The 12,646-nt window shown below is 48.0% G+C and overlaps 1 protein-coding gene across 1 annotated transcript in view; it reads left to right on the forward strand.

Annotated features, from left to right (window-relative positions):
* The first annotated feature begins 7,243 nt into the window (after positions 1–7,243).
* Positions 7,244–12,646, forward strand: part of ZMPSTE24 (zinc metallopeptidase STE24) — a 39,491-nt gene continuing 34,088 nt past the window's right edge. Inside the window, exons 1-2 of the mRNA XM_040974295.1 lie at positions 7,244–7,513; positions 9,242–9,388. Coding sequence (XP_040830229.1) covers positions 7,391–7,513; positions 9,242–9,388 — 270 coding nt within the window. The 5' untranslated portion in view covers positions 7,244–7,390. The remainder of the gene's footprint in view (positions 7,514–9,241; positions 9,389–12,646) is intronic.

Below are 12,646 nucleotides of genomic sequence, written 5' to 3' on the forward strand. Positions count from 1 at the left end.
GAAATTGCCCTGCAAAGGCTGGATGTGTATCCAGTAGGGCTCACCTTCTCCGTGTGTGTGTGTGCGGTGGGGAAGCTGGGTTGGGAGGCAATAATGGCAATTTAGACATGCTTCTTGGTTGTGATCCTCACTTAGCAGACTGGAGACCATCAACCGCCATGTAGAAATGGAGAGCTAGCCTGGAATCCACCAGGGAAGAGGAAGGGTGGGTGGGCAGGTACACAGGGTCCATGCTGCAGAGCCATGGACCTGATGCTAGAGGGAGGCTGCTCCATGCCGATCCTTGGCATAAGTGAACATGCAACCTACGAGGCTCCTGCATTAAATACGTAACAAATGATCAAGGGTAGGGGTAGACATAAACAGGATTAACAAATCACTGGATTTTATCTGATTTTTACTGGCAGCTTCTTTGGTAAATATTAGGAATCTTTTCTGAGTACTTCAGGAATACTTATTTTGGCTGAATGATAGTTAATTTTAGAATAGGGATATTATTTTATAGTGGAACCATGCCTTCTCCAATTAGGTGGATTCTTATGTGGATCCACTCACAGCAGGGAGGAAAGGGAGGCATTCCACTTAATGTGTGCCCTGTGTGGGAGGGAGGAATGGAAAGAAGGAGAGAATGAGAAAGGTGGCTTACTGGGAGATGATAGCAGATGGCTTTCTTCAGCAGGCTTCAGATTCCACCAGACTTAGAGTGTGCATTTTTAAAAAAAGGTGCATCTGTTTGGAAGGCAGCATTGTACATGGGAGATACAGCAGTGTGTGCATTTTGCCACAGTGTGACCATGGCCATTTGAAAGACTCTTTAGCTATCTGGTACTTAAATGAAATATTAAAGTAATTGTGATTTATAAAACTTCTGAAGATACACTGGCTGTGCTGCTTTACAAGGGGCAATATAGAATTTCCTGGAGTAATTCTGGCCATTTGGCATGTCTGTACAGCCCTGACTTTAAAACAAAATCCCTTTATAAGATGATAGTTTATAGAACATTAATGCAAAAATGGTGGATGGGACCTGGCGTGATGGCCTAGCAGCTAAAGTCCTTGCCTTGAACGTGCCAGGATCCCAAAGGGGCACTGGTTCTAATCCCGGCAGCTCCACTTCCCATTCAGCTCCCTGCTTGTGGCCTGGGAAAGCAGTTGAGGACAGCCCAAGCCTTGGGACCCTGTACCCGTGTGGGAGACCTGGCTGAAGTTCTTAGCCAGGAAAGGCTTTGCAAGAGAATGTGACAATAAACTAACAGTGAAACGGAAGGTGAGATCATCAGAGCCGTCCAGGATGGCTTGCCTCGGGAACAAGCAGTTGCATATGGCTGATGCACAGGCTCTTTCCGGAGTTATAATGAAAAATTTTGGCTTCAAGCCAAAGCACGCTAAACTCCTCTTCCAATCAGCTCTGATTTGCTATAATATGAATAGAACAGGTGAGAGTTGACAAAGTATATTAATTGCCAGTTTAGGTAAAAGGCTTATTATTGTGGCATGCAAGTGTGTTTGTTTTTTGGTGTGTGTGTTTCATTTTATTTGAAATATTCTTTACATAGTTGAGAGTGATACATGTACATGTGGGTCTCCCATTAGGGTATGGAGAGTGAACCATGCAGGAAAGCAGCTGGTACAAATGTTACATTTTTTTTTCTTTCTGGGTCCACAGGAAGGGAGGGGCTGGGGAGTAAATTCCTTGCTGTATCAACAAACTATATCAGCACCCTGGAATGGGGCATAGGCCTTTGATGATGCCGAGAGACCCCAGTCTGGGGAAAAAGGTTCTCTGGGTGTTGACTTGAGTAATTTTGATAGTTCTGAGGTGTCATCGGTTTTGTTGCACCAGGGTTCAGAAAATCTCCAAGGTCTGTTAGCTGGCCAAGTTCCCCTTAGTGCATCCACAGACCCAGACACTTGCTGCAAAGTTTGGCCAGGAGGGTTGTTCAACATGTTCTGCTTTCCATCTTCTGACAAGTCACTTGATGTCCTCTGTTGGCCAGATAAGCTATCATGTCCTCTCTCCCCCTTTTGTAATCTGGACATGCTGTCCACTGCACAGGCATCAGCAACTGACGAGGCCTAGTCCTAATACATTCACTCTGAGGTGTTACCACATTTATTATGATTTTCCCTGTGGCCTGGGTTTAAAAGTCCAGCCATCAGTTTGGGGAGTCCTCCAAGAAACCTCATCTGGAAAAATCTCAGACTTGACTCTTGTGTGTACCAGCCAGTGAAGGATCAGATTTGGTCTGTCACCTGCACCAGCCAATGCACATACTAAATGTCAGGGTGCAGCTGCCAAGTCAGTTCTACCCCTAGCTCCAACTCATGTGAATTGATAGGTGCTGGGGCCTAAGCCAGCCCAGCCTACCTCAGGAGGGACCACTCTTTGCAAATACCAGTGAGTACATGACTTACTTAGTATAACCCCCAACAACTCCCACTGAGTTCATCTGGAGCCCTAGTTTTTGTGTGTGCTGGCATGTGCTATGCTCTAACCTGGTCCATCCTGCATCTGTCCATCTGGCTGTCATGTACTTCCATGAGTGTTGCAGCTTAGCTCAGCCCAACCTCCCCCCAGACCCAACCCACATCTATGCTGACAGCTACTGCCACCTTGACCAGCCCTAGTCTACCCCCACCCATTTTGCTTATGCTCACCAGTGGGAGTTGCAGCCCTGCAGGGGAATGCCCGCAGTTGCCCTATCAGGTCTAATCTCAGGCCTCAATCTTTTTTTTAAGATTTATTCTTATTTGAGATTTTTTTTTAAAAGATTGATTTATTTTAATTACAAAGTCAGATATACAGAGAGGAGGAGAGACAGGAAGATCTTCCGTCCGATGATTCACTCCCCAAGTGAGTGCAACGGCCGATGCTATGCCAATCCGAAGCCGGGAACCAGGAACCTCTTCAGGTCTCCCATGTGGGTGCAGGGTCTGAAAGCTTTGGGCCGACCTCAACTGCTCTCTCAGGAAACAGGCAGGGAGCTGGATGAGAGGTGGAGCTGCCGGGATTAGAACTGCCACCCATATGGGATCCCAGCGTGTTCAAGGCCAGGATATTAACCGCTAGGCCACGCCGCTGGGCCCCTTATTGGAAAGATTTACAGAGAGGAGAAACAGATCTTTCATCCTCTAGTTCACTCCCCAAGTGGCCACAACTTCTAGAGCTGAGCTGATCTAAAGCCAGAAGCCAGCAGCTTCTTTTGGGTCTCCCACATGGCTGCAGGGTCCCAAGGCTTTGGGCTGTCCTTGACTGCTTTCCCAGGCCCCAAGGCAGAAGCTGAAAGGGAAGTGGAGCACCTGGGATATGCTGTCCACATGGGATACCAGTGGCACATGCAAGGCGAAGATTTTAGCCAGTAGTCTACCACACTAGGTCCCAGCTCTGCATCTTGTGCCTACTGGGGAGTATAGTGGTCTGGACTGTATAATTTGCCTCCAGTCCCAGGACCTGCTGGCCCACACTGATTCTGGCTCTTTCTCACACCAGTGGGTGCAGCAGCCTAGCCCAGTCTGGCAGGTTCCCAGACCAGGTCATCCCGAGTCCCAGCTCTCATCCTCACTGCTGGAAGCAGTAACGCAGCAAGGAATTCTCTGAAGTTCCCCTACATCTGCTCCCAGCCCTGGGTCTTCCATATGCAAGTGGGTGCTACGGCTCAGCCTGAGATGCTCTGCTTCCGGTCTCAGCATTTTCTAGTGGGTGTTTCAGCCTAGTTCAGCCCAGCTCATCCCAGTTTCAGGTATTATCCAGCAGGTGCAGCAGTCTAAACCAGCCTAGGTCATCCTCAATCCTCATGTGAAATGGTGGGTGTTGCAGTCCAACCCGGCCTGGCTTGCACCTGTCTTGGCTCTTGCTCATGCCATTGTATGCAGTGGACTGACCCAGCCTAGCCCACCCCCTGACCTGGCTCACGCATATGTAGATGACTGCTGTACCCTGGCCTGGCCTGCTTCCAGCTCCAGTGGGAGATGCAACCTAGCAGGGAAGCTCCAAACCTTGTTAAGTCTTTTGAAGTTGATGTCTTAGTTTTCATGTTGCTTCAATTTCATCCCAATCATCCTATCTGGGTTACCCTTTGGTGTGTGACAAAAGAGAGTGTTGGAAGAATGCCCCTGAGCAGACTGAAGTCAGGTAATGAAGATCCTTGAAGGCCAAACCATTTATTTTGGGCTTTGCATTGTCAGAATGGACCACTAGTTTTTTTTTTTTTTTTAAACAGGACAACAAAATGAATTTAGTAGCCTGAGAAGGAGTCGTAAAACAAGTTAATTGCAAAAGATGAAATAATGCGGCCACCCCTATGTAGCATTCCCAGATTTCATCTCAGAAATAAAGTGTGATTCATATCATAGTTACAAGAAATGGATGAGAAGGGGCAAGTGATGTAATGACCTGCAAGCACTGGCATCCCATGTGGGTGCTGGTTCATGTCCTGGCTGCTCCACTTTCCACTCAGCCCCCTGCTTATGGCCTGGTAAAGCAGTGGAGATGGCCTAAAGTTTTGGGATCCTACACCTGCATGGGATATCCAGTAGAAGCTCCTGGTTTGGACTGGCTTAGCTCTGGTTATTGTAGCCATTTAGAGAGTGTACCAGTGGATGGAAAAGCCTTATCCCTGTATCTCCTCTCCATGTAAATCTGCCTTTCCAGAAAAATTAAATTTTAGGGCCCGGCACCGTGGCGCAGTGGTTAAGGTCCTCGCCTTGCACGCCCAGGATCCCATATGGGCACCGGTTCTGTCCCGGCAGCCCCGCTTTCCATCTAGCTCCCTGCCTGTGGCCTGGGAAAGCAGTCGAGGATGGCCCAAGGCTTTGGGACCCTGCACCCGCGTGGGAGACCCGGAAGAGGCTCCTGGCTTTGGATCGGCATAGCATTGACCGTTGCACTCACTTGGGGAGTGAATCATCAGACGGAAGATCTTCCTCTCTGTCTCTCCTCTCTGTATATCTGCCTTTCCAATAAAAAAAAATAATAAAAATAAATCTTTAAAAAAAATAAATAAAATTTGGGCCCGGCGCGGTGGCGCAAGTGGTTAAAGGTCCTCGCCTTGCACGCCCGGGATCCCATATGGGCGCCGGTTCTAATCCCGGCAGCCCCGCTTCCCTTCCAGCTCTCTGCCTGTGGCCTGGGAAAGCAGTAGAGGACGGCCCAAAGCTTTGGGACCCTGCACCCGCGTGGGAGACCCGGAAGAGGCTCCTGGCTTCGGATCAGCATAGTATCGGCCCGTTGCGCTCACTTGACGGAAGATCTTCCTCTCTGTCTCTCCTCTCTGTATATCTGCCTTTCCAATGAAAAAATAATAAAAATAAATCTTTAAAAATAAATAAATAAATAAAATTTTAAAAAACTTTTTATTGGAAATGCAGGGTTACAGAGAAAAGGAAAACAGATCTTTTGTCCACTGGTTCACTCCCCAAGTGACTTGAACAGCTGCAGTTAAGCTGATCTGAAGCCAGGAGCTAGGAAGTTCCTTGGGTCTTTTGAGGAGCAGGCACAGAGTACAAAGGCTTTGGGCCATTTTCTCCTGCCTTCCCAGGCCATGAAGCAGGGAGAAGGAAGGGAAGTGGAGCAATCAGGAAAGGAACTGGCACCCTTTTGGCCTCCTGGCACGTTTAAGGTGAGGATATAGCCACTGAGCTATTGTACTTGATCCAATTTTTTTCTTTAAATCTGCATGATCGGGCCCAGTGCAGAAGCCTAGTGGCTAAAGTCCTTGCCTTCCAAGTGCCAGAATCTCATATGGGTACCAGTTCTAATCTTTACAGCCCTAATTTCCATCCAGCTCCCTCCTTGTGGCCTGGGGAAGTTGTCGAGGTCCTCGCTCTGCATATACTGGGATCCCATATGGGTGCCAGTTCTAATCCTGGTGGCCCCACTTGCAGCTCCCTGCCAATGGCCTGGGAAAGCAGCTGAAGACGGCCCAAAGTGTTGGGACCCTGCACCCACGTGGGAGACCCGGAAGAAGCTAGTGGTTCCTGGCTTCGGATCAGGTCAGCTCTGGCCATTGCAGCCACTTAGGGAGTGAATCAATGGACAGAAGAGCTTCCCATCTGTCTCTCCTCTCTGTATATCTGATTTTCCAATAAAAATAAATCTTTTCTTTTTGATACCCTTTACATAGTTAATTAGGGTAAAAATGTTCAAGGGCTACAGGAAAATGGGTAAGACTATTATTTCCACATTGTTTCCTTCATGTATCTGAGGTAAAAGGGGAATTTTAGGGAGAAGCCCCACCCAGTCTCCCACCCACCCCTGATGTGGGGTATGCTCCGAGGGTCTTGCTCAAGTGGTTTTGATAGTTCAACACTTATGAATTGCTGCCAAAATAAATCTTTAAAAAAAAGTGGTCCTTCATCAGTTAATAGTTGTTAGGCCTACCTTTGATTTTGTTGTAAGCAAAAGAACTCGAAACCATATGACTCCAAATAGGTTGAGTCTTTCCATTTATTCAAGTGACTTATAATAATATTGATTCCTCTCAGAGGTGTGTGACAGGGTTGAAATTGGAGATAGTGTTAATTTCAGCACATCCTCAGAATTACAATATGCCTGTAACTTAAAATATTTTAAATGCAAGTATAACTCACTGTTGTGACAATTATAATTATGCAAATTAGCAGTGGGCCTTCCAGAGATCCAAGTTAGATTTATTCCCAGTGAGAAAACTTCTGACTTTGCCTTTGAAGCCAAACAAATGTGTTAACAGGCATCCCCACTGACCACATTTTACTTCCAAAAGCAACGAGCTTTCATCCAAGTTTGTCCTCTAGATAAAGTAAAAGACCCTTTCATTCCAGATGTTTCTAAACTAGGGTATCCTTGTTCTGTGCCCTGGATCGCTCGCTCTTGGACAAAATGCCGCCTCCGACCGGAATGGCCGAAACGAGATCAAGCCTAATGTTCATCATTTCCGTCCACTCTAACGCGCATCCCCGCGTTTGAACAGCGCCGGTTCCGAGCCAGGATTCTTAGCCTCTTTCGCGGCTACCTCAGGCGTCAGTCCCTCTCAGCCCTGACAGCCGGCCAGAAGCGCACAGCCTGACGGCTCACGTCAGGCTCCGATGACACTGGGAGAGCCGGAACCCCGCGAAGAGTGTAGCGTGCAGAGGAAGACAATCGGTGCGACGCCACGAAGCAAGGGCCGGAACTCTGGTTCTGGACTTTCAGCCGGAAGCGAGGAAGGCGGGGCTGCTCTAGCCGCGTGACCCGCCGAGGCGGAGGATTGTTTTTGGGACACCGATCCGAGCGGCTGCGGTGCGGGTGGATGTGTTTGCTGGGATCACTCGGAAGGGACGACTATCGCTGTGACACAGCAGAGGACGCGCCGAGCAGGACTGGTGTCGGTGTGGCACCGGCGCACGCTGAGGGAGCCGGTGGAACCCGGTGGCCATGGGGATGTGGGCGTCTCTGGACTCGGTGTGGGAGATGCCGGCCGAGAAGCGCATCTTCGGGGCCGTGTTGCTCTTCTCCTGGACCGTGTATCTCTGGGAGACCTTCCTAGCGCAGCGGCAGGTGAGCCAGGACCGTGCCCACCAGAACCCAACGCGCAGCCGAGCCCTCGGTCAGCCGCGGCCCCGACCCTAAGTCCCCGGCACCGGGATCCACCCCGTCGGCGCCCCTCGGCCTCCAGGCTTGGCCCGAAGGCGCGGGCCGTGGCTTCGAGGGCTCCCTGGTGCATCCACCAAGTTTTTCCTAACAGGGACCAGTGTCCGTGGGGCCCAGAGGAAGGGCAAAGGCTGTCTCCTCGACTCATCCTAGGATCCTTGGTCTTGAACTTACCCTCTTTTGTCTTTGGCATAATCCTTTAACAGGAAGCTGCCAAGCTGTTGCAACCCCATCTTACCCCACGACATTGCTGTTACCAGGCACCACCACAGGAAACCATTTTCTGATGTTGCAATTCTTTCAAGAAACTGCTGCCTTTTTCTCTCTCTCCTTAAAGTATACATACTTAAAAAAAAAAAAACCCTCAAAAAAATTCCTTGCGGTTCGTAAATGCGTGCTTATTATTTTCTTTGAAGACTATGGCAGTAAAGGAGAAAGTGAAAGTTACTTTTGGCAGTTCCCATAAGGCACTACTTGCTGGTCGGGAGCCCGGATGCTGTGTCTCCTGACCCTGTTGCTGGGCTTCCTCTGCACTCTGCTGTGCTGGCAATATGGTCACTGTAATGGTCAGGCCAGCCTTTTTCTCTCTAACTGTTGGGGCTGTTTACTGCAAGCTGCCTACACTCTTTACACCTTTACACCCTGCCTGTGTTTGAAATGGGACGTTTTCATTGGCGTCTGCCTATTTCTGGTGTATTTCTTTTTTTGTTGTTGTTTTCTTTTTTCTTTTATTTTTATTGGAAAGTCAGATTTACAGAGAGAAGGAGAGTCAGAGGGGAAGATCTTCCATCTGATGATTCACTCCCCAAGTGAGTGCAACGGCCAGTGTTGCGCCGATCCGAAACCAGGAGCTAGAAGCTGCTTCTGGGTCTCCCACGCTGGCGCAGGGTCCCAAGGCTTTGGGCCGTCCTCTACTGCTTTCCCAGGCCACAGGCAGGGAGCTAGATGGGAAATGGAACAACCGGGATTAGAAGTGCCACCCATATGGGCTCCTGGCATGTGCAAGGCGATGACCATTTTAGGGAGGGGAACACAAACCTGCACTCATGGGATCTCGGGTCGTACAAGGCAAGGACTTTAGCCATTAGGCTACCGCGCTGGGCCCAAGACTTCATATTTTCACAGAGGAATTTAACCAGCCGCTGGAGACTGACTACATATTAGCCCTTCTGACTTATTACAAATCCCCTTGTAAAGGGTCATAGCATGAGAGACTTTCTCTTCCCTGTTGATGTGATATGCTTCTGCTCTCGAGTTTCCTTTCATTTGGCTTGAAGGACCAAATTCAATGATCCAGTCCTGCAAGCACTCATGTTTGGCCCGTTTGTTCCCCTTGCTCATGGCTTTTTCTGTATTCTAGGACTGTTTACTTTGGGATGAGTCGCACCCTTGTGCTGCTGCGACTTTGGTTTACATGTGTACACGGAAGTGCGATAAGATCCCCGAGTTTAGTTTTACCTAGTTCTTTTCTTTTCTTTTCTTTTTTACTTGATCCAGTTTGTGTGTGTGTGTGAAACTCACCAGCAAGCTTACATAACAAGTTAAAGCTATAAACCCTTCAATGTTTGAGTGTTCAACTGTCCTACTATGGTAAAGAATAATGGACTGTCTCCTTAAAGTGTTTTCTTATTTCAGAGGCGGATATATAAAACAACGACTCGGGTACCACCAGAGCTGGGGCAGATCATGGATTCCGAGACCTTTGAGAAATCTCGGCTGTATCAGCTGGATAAGAGCACGTTCAGCTTCTGGTCAGGGCTCTACTCGGAGATTGAAGGCACTGTGAGTAACCGCTGCTGGGGAAGTCGGTCCGCTGCCCAGTGCTTTGTTGTGTTCTTTTGCAGTTTTGTATTTTTTTTTACGACACTTGCCTTACAAGTCCCCAAACGGCTTCCAAACCTTTGAGACTGATGTAGTAAGGAACAAAAGGGGCAGGATCACAGCTGTGCAGGCAGTTGTAGGTTATGGCCACTGTCACCCAGAGGTCAAGTATGAAAGGGAATGTGTCCTGATATGGTTATTTTTGTAGCACTCCTTGCTTGGGCCTTGCTGCTTTTGGCTTCAGTCTCATCCGTTGTCCTCCACATTACAACCAGTGGAATCTCTTCATTGCAATTTTTTAAAAGATTGATTTATTTTTATTGCAAAGTCAGATTAAAAACAGAATGAGAAACAGAAAGAACTTCCATCCACTGGTTCACTCCCCAAGTGGTCACAATGGCTTTAGATGAGCTGATCCAAAGCCAGGAGCTTCTTCTGGAAGGGAAGTGATGCAGCTGGGATATGAACCCCTGTGGGATCCCAATGCATGCAAGGTGAGAATTTAGCCACTAGGCCATTGTGCTGGGCCCCCCAATCTTTTTTAAAAGCTCTATTAATTTTTTTTAAAAGATTTATTTTTATTATTTTTTCATTGGAAAGGCAGATATACAGAGAGAAGAGACAGAGAGGAAGATCTTTTGTCCGATGATTCACTCCCCAAGTTAGCGCAACGGCTGGATGCTATGCCGATCCGAAGCCAGGAGCCTTTTCTGGGTCTCCCACACGGGTGCAGGGTCCCAAAGCTTTGGGCCGTCCTCAACTGCTTTCCCAGGCCACAGGCAGGGAGCTGGATGGGAAGCGGGGCTGCCAGGATTAGAACCGGTGCCCATATGGGATCCTGGGCATGCAAGGTGAGGACCTTAACCACTGCGCCACTGTGCCGGGGCCAAAAGCTCTATTAATTTAAAAGGTAGAGTTGCAGGGAGAGAGAAGACAACAGTGAGCAAGATTTTCATCTGCTGGTTCACTCCCCAAATGGCTGCAGTGGTGGATCTGGGTCAGGCTGAAGGCAGGAGCTTTTTTTGGGTCTCCCACATGGCTGCAGCAGCTCAAGTCCTTGGACTATCTTTCATTTATTTTCTAGGCACGTTAGCAGGGATTTGGATCAGAAGTCGAGCAGCCAGGACTTGAACTTGCATGCATAGGGGATGCTAGTACAGCGGCCTCTACTGTGCCACAGTGCCAGCCCCCTGAAGCACAGTTCTGACCATAGTATCCCGCTGCTTCCCTCTGAGTGAGGTCCACATTTCTTGTTAGTTTATGAGGTCCTTTTTGACCTGCTCATTGCTTACTTGACCTTTATTATTTTATATATTCCCCCTAATTAAGCCCGGCTTGGTTTCTTGTGACTTGGAGACATTTCACATAGTGATATCTCAGGATTGCCTTTTCTTTCCTCTCTCCCACTCTTGTTAGGAGATTGGTTAATCCCTGTTCTTCCAATTGAGATGTCAAATGTATTTTTTTTTTCAATAAAACACTTACTTGTTTGAAAGGCAAAGAAACAGGAGAGAGGGAAAGACAGAAACAGAGATCCTCCATCCACTGTTTTACTCCCCAGATGGCTGCAAGGGCCAGAGCTGGGCTGGTCCAAAGCTAGGAGCCTGGGGCTTCTTCCAGAATGCCCATGTGGATGCAGGCACCCAAGGACTTGGGCCATCCTCTGTTGCTTTTTGGGCTCATTAGCAGAGGGCTGCATTGAAACTGGAGCAGCCTGCACTGAAACTGGCAGCTGGCAGTTTAAACTGGGAGCTAGCAGCTCAGGGAGTGGCTTTACTCGCTATGCCACAGCGCCTCCCTGCGGTGTCATTTTGTCTAAGCCATTGTTTGAAATGTGCTGCTCTGAACCCTCAGCGCATGGGCCACATTGTGACCCTGAGTCCCGTGGCCTTTCCCCATCCTTGGGTCCTGAGATGGTTGGGAGGCAGGTATGGCCTGTCTACTTATCTCCCCCTTCCCCAAGAAGTGGGAAGAAGACATAGGAAGTTGGGAAACAACAACAACCTCAAAATAATATTGAAATTTTCATTAATTAAAAAAGAAAGAAACTTGTGCTGCTCCTCCGGTCTCCATCATTGTTCCTATTAGAGCACTTACTGCCCTGTGTTGGAATTGCCTGTTTATTTGGCATACGTTTAATTTTCTAAAGAAAGAGTACTTTAAAGTTTTTCCATCATTTTCTTTGCCTAATGCCTGATATGATAAGAGCATAGTTCATATTTATTGAATGAAAGAATGAATGACGGGTTAATTTTTTTCCCTAGTGGAACAGAAAGACAGTCTAATCCGCATGCCAGAGAGAAGAGGGGCTGTCAGGACTATGGCAGTGTCTCTCTCAGACTTTTCATGATCTTCCTTCTCCTGGTCCCTGCAGCTCCTTTACACATTGCCTGCTAATGTTGTGTGCGTGTTGCTGTACTTTGTGCATCCAGCTGTGCTTTTCCCCACACGGAACAGTTGGTACAGCGGTTCAAACTCAGTGCCACCATGCCAGCTCCGTCATCTCCAGAAATTCACTCAAGCACTTTTTATGTTCCCAGTTTTCTCGTTTATTGTAGAAAGATAAATAGTTCCCCATTTATGGTTTTTGTTGAGAGGATTAAGTGAGCGTATCGTAGGTAAAATATCGCAGGTAGAATGGTTCCTGATCCAGCATAAATCCTCCATAAATGTTGTCTCTAACATTGTTACATGATGACAGAATTCTCTAACCGGTCTCAGAACTTCACTTGACAAACATGCCATTACAAGACTGGAATGTTTAATTAGAAAGTTGTTTGAAACTGCTCTGCTGGGGCCAGTGCTTTGGCACAACCGACTAATGCTTCACTTCCAAGGACAGACATCCCATATGGGCGCCAGTTCATGTCCTGGCTGCTCCACTTCCCATCCAGCTCCCTGCTGGTAACCTGGCAGAGTGGTGGAGGATGGCCCAAAGTCATGGGACCCTGCACCCACATGGGAGACCAGGAAGCTCCTGGATCTTGGCTCCTGGCTTCCGCTCAGCTCAGTTCTGGCCAGTGTGGCCACTTAAGGAGTGAATTAGCAGATGGAAGATCTTTCTGTTTGTCTCTCCTTCTCTCTATAAATTTGCCTTTCCTCCAACAATAACTATATATATATATATATATGTATATGTATATGTATATATATATATATATGTATGTTTATGTGTGTGTCAGGGGTGGTGCTTGGTGTAATTAGCCTAGTGGTGGGACT

This window comes from Ochotona curzoniae, unplaced genomic scaffold (assembly GCF_017591425.1).
Source record: "Ochotona curzoniae isolate NIBS_2020 unplaced genomic scaffold, NIBS_Ocur_1.0 contig_2404, whole genome shotgun sequence".
Taxonomy (NCBI): domain Eukaryota; kingdom Metazoa; phylum Chordata; class Mammalia; order Lagomorpha; family Ochotonidae; genus Ochotona; species Ochotona curzoniae.